Below are 8,225 nucleotides of genomic sequence, written 5' to 3'. Positions count from 1 at the left end.
TGCACCCGTCAGGCCTGATCACCGGACAAGATGGGCTGAATATGGCGCCCTGGGATCTGCAGTGACAGCTGAGAGCGATGGTGGACAACATCTCGCTTTTACAGACTAAAAACAGGATGACATCAATTCCAAAGCAAAGAAACACATACACAAAAAAAACCCCACAACATTGTGATTTCTGGTATACAAGTGCTGTTGCACGAGAGGCCAAAACATGAAGAGACACGTCCTGTAAAATGTTCAGTTCATAAATTAGATTTATTTTGATATAGGCTGTAGTTATACTCATTCCAAATGTTTATTATTTCAAAACTCAACAAAACAAAACTGTCTTGAGGAAAAACCCTGCACGTCTGAAGCACCATGATTGTGTACTCTTATGTACAATGACATATACCTCTTATTATTTTTGCTTACAGTAAGTTATACTGTACATAAATACACCACACATCACGTATCCCTCTTTGCATTTGACTGCATATGTTTTTCCGTCTCACCATGCGCAGGTTTCTCAAACCCAAAGCACAGGCACTGAGTTTGTCCTCGTTTCAAAAGAAAAACAATAAACCTCTCGACTCCGATGCATATGTATAACCCAGCCCCCCTTTTCCTTCTACTGTTTTGGCAAACAAGCAAGAAAAATGTTTTCATCTAAAATATTTTCATAGAAAAGGATGAACAGGTCATCTGACAAACATTTCAAGAATAGGCAATACATTCATTAGAACATTAACCCATGCACATTACAGCAAAGATGTTTTTCTTGTCCGGCTTGAAGCCTTCAAGGTTTCTTTTTCTTGTTTTGTTATTATTTTTCTTATTTGCTCGACCTTACTGATGATATTAGGGAATAAAAACTCAGTCCTGCAGCGTCAGCTCTTTGTCAGACATCTTGATGGTTTTGTGTGAGTGCCTACAGTTACAGTAGAGCTGAGATACAATGAAAGGCAAACAAGGTGTATTGTTGGGCTGATTTACATTGACTGCGTCTGTTTGTGCAGCGACAAAGCAGAACCACGCTGATAATAACCTTAATGGAACAAATGTTAAAGAAACTCTGAATGGAGTGAGTTTGGTTTTTAGATTTTTCTGCTCCGACATGCAGCTGCAAAACTCCTCTTTGGCAAATGTAACTGACAGATAGTCTTACAATTATACATTCTGATGTAAAAAACAAAACAAAACAACTGTTGTTAACTGTTGTGCTACTCCTTAAAGGTGCTGTGTGCAGCAATTTCAAATCACTGTGTTGATGTCGAATAGTGTGAGATGGAATAACTCAATTTGTATTATTACCATAAATAGAGCGGAGCCAAAGCTGAGACCATAACATCACACACCAGCGCCTCTGTTTCTCACGTGTGACCATATTTCTCATGGACTCTGTAGTGACTCATGCTCAAATCTATTCTTCTGCTGCACTTTCTGATCATCTGTCATCGTTATTACCAAAAACAGTCAAATTCATTTCCTACCACAGCTAAATCTAAGCCACACAAGGTCAAATCTTGTGTTTAACGCATTGACACAGGAGGAGCAAGTTTTTATTATTAGCTCCTGAGTTTTTTATGTTAAATCTAAAAAATGATGCCAATTTAATCTGGTAGTCGTTTACTGATGAGAAAATGCTCCACACAGCACTTACTGACTACATTCCCCTGTCTCTCACTCACTCATTCACTCACTTCCATTCATACAAATTCACATGTGTGTATGTGCACAGGCACACACATACATACATGCGTTATTGACATCAACTAGTCAGTGCTGAGCACAGTTCAGCATGCAATCACTCTGCTTATTTCCTGTTAGTCACTGTAACAAAGTCTTCCATGCAGTTTATATCTCGGTCACGTGATCGTGTCGGAGATGATAAATTCAGAACCGCTCATGTTCAATAATACTCTTTTTCCCCCTCTGCCTCTTCTTAAAGGGTAAGATTTTGAATAATACAAACATGGATGACTATATCAAAGCAGAAAAAGAAGACTTCAACATCTGATGTTAAACTTTTATATAGCTAAGGCATTTAGAAGTGCCCCATTTTTGATTTTGAATTATAATTTTCATGGACATGACACAACGGCCATTCTTTACATGTATGAATAGTGAGTGTACAGTGAGGTCGTTCCCTTTTTCTTCTCTCCATACACTCACAGATAAGTAAGAAGGAGTTGTACAGGCTGCACCAAAAAACAATACAAAGGGAAACTATTTTAGGGAAAACTATGTTCGCTGGTCACACTACAGCAATTCCTCATAAAATAGCAGATATGCCTGAGAGTTGAGTACCCTTGACTCCGGTACTGTCTGAACAGTAGTATCGCTGACGTACACCCACTGGCCCTGGGAGCTGCTGCTGGCCTCCCTCGCACCTAAAAAAAACACAAAGACAACACAAAGCTTCAGTTGAGAAGTAGGTACTTATATAACAATGCACTTGTCTTGCTGTAGGGATGCCATGAAAAAATATAGAATCAGAGAAAATACAAGTAAGAAGCACTGTTATGCACTTGTCCTCTGGTTGCCCCTGGAAAGAAAACAATCTTGTTCAAGGTGAAGACACGTGGAGGACAGCTCGTCAAAAACAAATCATGCTTTCTAAAGAGATGAATGTGTGTTTGTCTTGATTGAAAGCAACTGAAGTAGTTTGCATTGTGAGATCTCGTGCTTTAACATATGGAACTTGTATAAAGTTTTAGTACCATTACGAGCTGCATCTACTTATTGCCAGTGAAGGACTTCAATTTGTTTGTTTGTTATTTAATTCATTTCCTTTGGTAGGTAGGTAAATAAATCAACTCAAAAACAGATCTTTTCATTTTGCCTAGGTCTTTTCTGATGGCCCATGAAAGACACAATATAATAAGCAAACCATTGTTTTACAGTTCAGAGCTGGGACAAGGCCTTCTTTCATGTTCCTTACATTTTTCCCCCCAGATGTGGATGTAGCATCTTTCTATAGAGAAGTGATTGGATCTGGATTTACAGATTAGTAATTTAGACATTTAGTTTACCAAGAAGGTCACCATGAAAACACAGGCTCATACATGTTTTCGATGCACTTCATTACCGAATGAGAAAAAATGCAATCAAGTGCTTTGCCAAAGACGCAGATGTGGAATTGAATGTGCAATCACCACTTAATTAAATAACAAGATTGTTCTTTGTTGACTTAATCTTCTAACACAAAGTAAAGTAATGGCGATGTTCAGGTGAACTGAGGTGAAGGTAAATGCTGCACCACATGACTGGACTACAGTCTGTCTACACCCTCCACCATCACATAGCAATGGCTCCAGTTCATATTATGTCAAGTCTTAGTGGTTGTTAGTAGCAAGGACGGCTGCTTCTTGAGTTTTCCAACTACCTTTCAGAACTATTGTGTATAAAAGTCGACTCTCTGCTTAAGAAGAGAAGAGGAATAAGAGAAAACAACATGGATGTATAGAGCACAAAGAGCTCCATTCATTGTGTGCTTTATAGAGAATGACTTTAGGCTTATGAGACGTGGAGCCTTTGCTGAACAAATACAGACTGCTTTCATGAACTGCACACAAACACACAGACGTGGGAAACAGATAAAAGGTCTTTAAAAGAGCTCAAGAGAGCTGAACCCTGACCTGACAGGTTCCTGTGGTGCTGTTCTGTTTTCCTCTGGGGAGCTCGCACTTTAACATAAGCAGTGTAGTGGCCGCCACGCATTGAGCCACTATGTTCCACAATCCCATACAGACTGTAGAGGACACGCTCACCGGCTGCCAGGTTCTAGCAGAAATGAGAAATAAAAAAAGATAAGTGAAAAGAGAAAAAGAGCTAAGAAAATAAAATAAAATTGAAGCTACAGAAAAAGAAGACTCCAGGAACAGCACCAACCAAGGACATCCACGACAAAATGAACTATGGAAGCAAAGGAATAACAGAACTCTTTGGCACAGTCAAAGTGAAATAGTAGAGAATGTAAGTTTGACGTAAAAGAGCTAAATTCACTTTAAATTAAACAGAACATCTTCTGACTTCGGATTTGTTGCCTCATACCTTGCATGATGCTGAACAAAATGGAGCCAGATCCAAAATCAGAGGAAAATCAACATGGCGGTTCACCTTTCGTAAGTTCATCCCTGCCTTAAAATACAAAAACAGAGCCACAAACAACATTTTTAGGGCTTGTAGAGTAAAACACAATACCACTATGTATGATATGTTAAATTAAAAACATGACAGTATTTGAATATCTAAATGCTTGACAGGTGAGTGGCTGCCTGTGGCCTCACCTGGTGGAAGCGTTTAAGATGCAATGTGATGACCGGAGGCAGCGAGGAGATCAGCATTTGCTTTCTGGCACTGGTGTAAATCTTCTCCACTTTCTTATCTGCGATCGACAACACAATCACACACAAACGTTTAACTATGTTGTGTTCAAACAATCAAAAGTTATGAATGAAGAGAGTAGATGTGTCAGATCTATAATGATCTCCATACAGTCACCAGACGGCACCATATCAATCATTAGCAGGTGGGCAACAGTGACTGGTTGGTCATCCTTATTTATATATTTATTTATTTATTTATTTATTTCTGACATGTTAATTGAATCAGACTTCATCACACAATTTCAGTTACACAATACAAGCAACATGACCGAAAGGGAAAACGGGAGAAGCATAAAGCTTATCAGGTCCCGCCCCGATTACCATTCAGAATACATTAATTTAATCACAATTTTTCTTTCTTAGCATACGTGATACAACAGCAGAGCTGCGGTCTGGACTCCAGACAGCCAGTCCAGAATAACGTTAAACCCCTTTCTCTGGGTTTAAATCAATTTATAATTGTCTAGAATAGAGTTTTGTATTTCTTTTTTAAAAACCCACAAATTGCTTGATTTTTTAACCTCATCATCTAGTTTGTTCCACTGTTTGACACCAGTGGCTGAGATGGAAAAGGATTTTAGCATAGTTCTCACTCTCCTCTGCCTAAATAACATGTTTCCTCTCAGATTGTGTGTCACTTCTCTGACTGTCTATGAAAAAACCTTGTAAGTTATGCGGAAGGTCTCTGTTTGCGGCCCTGTACATAATTTGCAGAGTTTTGTAGTTGATTAAGTCGTGTAGTTTGAGGATTTTTGCATTGATGAACAACTGGTTTGTGTGTTGTGCTCTGTACTGGGCATTCATTGTTAGCTGCAGTGTTCCAGATGTTGGGGTCTTACCAGCTGAGCCGCTCTTGCGCAGCTGCTTCTGTCTGCGTTCGGTGCAGCTCTCACACAGCAGCTTGTTGTTGCCCATCAGCAGTTCCACGGAGGTGAACTGGTGGAGGCAGGACTGGATGGAGCACTCCTTGGAGCTGGGCGTGTAGCTGTGGGACAACGCCTGGAACGCCCCCTGGTGGTGGTGCTGATGGTGGAGGTTTTCTCTCGTCTGTGCTTCGGCCTGCTCCTCTGAGGAACAGTGCATGATGGAGGGTGAGCAGTCCCCAGAACCGAAGCCCAGGTTGACTTTAGACACCGCCGTGACCAGCTGCTCCACGGCGCCACCCTGCTTTGCGGATGATGACGATGATGAGGAGGGGGGCGAGGACGCGGACACGGGCGTAGGGGATGGAGTGAGGGTGGAGGTCGATGATGGGGTGGACATGTGCCCGTGTCCGTGCCCGTGGCTGGAGGTGGAGGTGCGTGGGGCCCACTCGCTCTCTGAGGCCTCGCTGTCGGCGTCATTGCTGCTGTCCTGAGCGCCTGAGTCTCTTTCACTGCCATCCGATAGGCTGCCGGCGGCGGCCATCTTGCAAACTGTGACTCCACGGGCTGATCCACCAGCTACGTTCTCCTCTTCTGGTCGCTCCGCACCGCAGCCTGCTCCCCTCTCCTCCACAGAGCCTGAAGGCCTCCTGCTCTGTTGCTTCTGGGGAAAAGGAGAACAACAGACACATTATCAGTAAAATATATCAAGACAAAAGATATAGAAGTTACCGTATACACTGCAAAAACTCAAAATCTTTCCAAGAATATTTGTCTTATTTCTTGTCAAAATAAGACTCATCACCTAAAAATGTACTTGTTTTTAGATAATTTTCAAACTAATTTTCACTTAAAATAATCTGCCAGTGAAAGCAAGTTTTTTGTGCTTGTAATAAGAAAGAAAAACTTGCTCCACTATCAGATTATTTTAGGTGAAAATATGCTTGAAAGAAGTAAAAAGTGTCTAAAAACAAGCTACTTTTTATGTGATGAGTCTTATAATGCGATTTGACAAATATTCTTGGTAAGATTTTGAGTTTTTGCAGTGTAATACTCTCTCTCTATGAGAAAAGTGTGATATTATAATTTGAAATTTGAAATATTTTGCTTAGTGTGGTGTGTCATGTGACAAATAAAATCAAATTTCATAATTATTTTCAGCCAAGATCAGACACCAAATTATTTGATCCTATTGCATATTTGTCGTACATTGTGTCATAACAATAGCAGATGAATTATAAACATTTTGTTGCATGATTCAGAAAAAGAAAATGAGCAAACAAACAAACCAAGGCGATAATTACCGGTACTTAGTTAGGTAGAATGAATGTGAACATTAAAGGAAAAAAACCCTTTTCAAAGAATTGGATGCAAAGAAGCTACAATACCAGTATGTTCAGACAAACATGAGTACACCCGTACCTGTCCACTCAGCTTCCGGGTGTTTCGGTTGACAGCGTGCGCTGCAGGAAAAACCTGGTCAGAGTGAGCCGTGTGGGCGTCCTGCTCCCTGCTGCCCTTGCCCAGCCTACCAGGATTGGATGGCTTTGACATCTGAGCACAAAACATATATCATTATTACATATGGTAAAACTACTGCTTCACTGTATCTGCATGTAAAGAAATGTAAAGTGCAATAGTACTGTAGCTCATCAACTGCTTTATATTGTATCAAAAGGTCAATCATTGTCCTCTTACACTGAAAAATGGTAGCAACTCACCCTCTCTTCTATGATGGGTAAAGAGATGTCTATGAAAGCCTCCTTTACTGTGGAAATCTGAAAGATGGAGCACAAGTGTGAGTATATATAAGTAGAGTTTCTGCTGAGGTGTGATCTCTGTCAACATGGGAATAGAGTGTGTTAGACTTAGATTAGATTTAAAAGTGTCAGCAGGACACATGTTTATTTCCACATCTACACCCAGAGGGAGAAATGTGGAAACGCAAAAAATAAAGACATATCGAAATAAAGAAATAAATGATATTTTACAGCAGGTATTTGAGGTAGGTATCCTCATATATCCATAGGATGCTTATATCTGTTTACATGTGACCCATGACGAGGTGACCAGACCTGTTCAGGGTGGAGCAGGTCTATCACTGCGGCAACAATTATCATCCTCCGTAACAGTCAAAGTCACAGCCAGTTGGTAAGATTTTCAGCAGTTCTGAGATGAGATGCGTGAAGCAGTTTTCTGTTCTTACCAGGTGCTCTCTATCTTCAAGGATATTTTAGTTTGCATTTTGTGCTTCGTCGAGCACCCAGATCTCCTACATTTTTTTTTGTAAATGCCTGCTGCGGTTGGTGTTTGAGCTGGTCCTTGAAGTGCTCTTTTTTGTTTCCGTCCTTGTTGTTTTCTTTGACTTATTTTAAGTTTTTTGTGCGTTTGAAATTGAGAAATACTTCCTGCATGGAACAGCTGCTAAAAAAAATATCTGCCCATTTATGAGCATAATGGAGAATGCCAGCGATGCTGGAAATTGTTTGGCAATATTTTGTGCTACTTGCAGCAAACACTTAAAGCAGCAGGGAAATAAATTCACAGGCGTGTGACAAATTGACAAATTGGAAAGGAAAATCGAGCATTAAATGTCATTGTAAGATGCCCGGCCAGCACATGCTGCCTGAGCAGCTTCAGCGAGGAGTGCTGTCTCAAACACACTGGTTTAAATTCTCCTGCTCAATTTAGTTGAGATATCTAGTGACTGTGAAGGCCATAGTACACATGCATAAGTAACTTTTGTCTGAATACAAGGTTGTTGGGGATAAAACATGAACTTGTCTACACTGTGCTTCACATGTGTTGGCTGGCGGACTAACACTGACCATTCATATCCTTTTGTATAGTTTACCCACACACACTTACATGCTCACACTCTTCACACATAATGGTGTTGGTCAGCTCGCCCACAAAGATGCGGTCAACAAAGTTCATCTTCACACCGTCCTTCCCGTAGGCTGGTGGAAAGAAAGACAGAGTGTCTTGT

The 8,225-nt window shown here is 40.7% G+C and overlaps 1 protein-coding gene across 4 annotated transcripts in view; it reads right to left on the bottom strand.

Annotated features, from left to right (window-relative positions):
- Nucleotides 1-232: 232 nt before the first annotated feature.
- Nucleotides 233-8,225, bottom strand: part of usp45 (ubiquitin specific peptidase 45) — a 31,739-nt gene continuing 23,746 nt past the window's right edge. For 2 of the 4 annotated variants that reach the window (XM_085802789.1, XM_085802790.1), the window contains exons 11-18: nucleotides 8,105-8,196; nucleotides 6,958-7,014; nucleotides 6,653-6,790; nucleotides 5,213-5,900; nucleotides 4,275-4,372; nucleotides 4,039-4,125; nucleotides 3,624-3,768; nucleotides 233-2,375 (exon numbers count right to left, since the gene is read on the bottom strand). In XM_085802789.1, coding sequence (XP_085658915.1) covers nucleotides 2,245-2,375; nucleotides 3,624-3,768; nucleotides 4,039-4,125; nucleotides 4,275-4,372; nucleotides 5,213-5,900; nucleotides 6,653-6,790; nucleotides 6,958-7,014; nucleotides 8,105-8,196 — 1,436 coding nt within the window. In that variant the 3' untranslated portion in view covers nucleotides 233-2,244. The remainder of the gene's footprint in view (nucleotides 2,376-3,623; nucleotides 3,769-4,038; nucleotides 4,126-4,274; nucleotides 4,373-5,212; nucleotides 5,901-6,652; nucleotides 6,791-6,957; nucleotides 7,015-8,104; nucleotides 8,197-8,225) is intronic. The other 2 variants (XM_085802791.1, XM_085802792.1) reach the window with 1 other exon arrangement.

The sequence above is a fragment of the Trachurus japonicus genome, chromosome 16 (assembly GCF_045865225.1).
Source record: "Trachurus japonicus isolate A0001 chromosome 16, Traja_1.0".
NCBI classification, from domain to species: Eukaryota; Metazoa; Chordata; class Actinopteri; order Carangiformes; family Carangidae; genus Trachurus; species Trachurus japonicus.
Note: the sequence above shows the minus strand (reverse complement) of the source record. Positions and strands in the feature narration are given on the sequence as shown.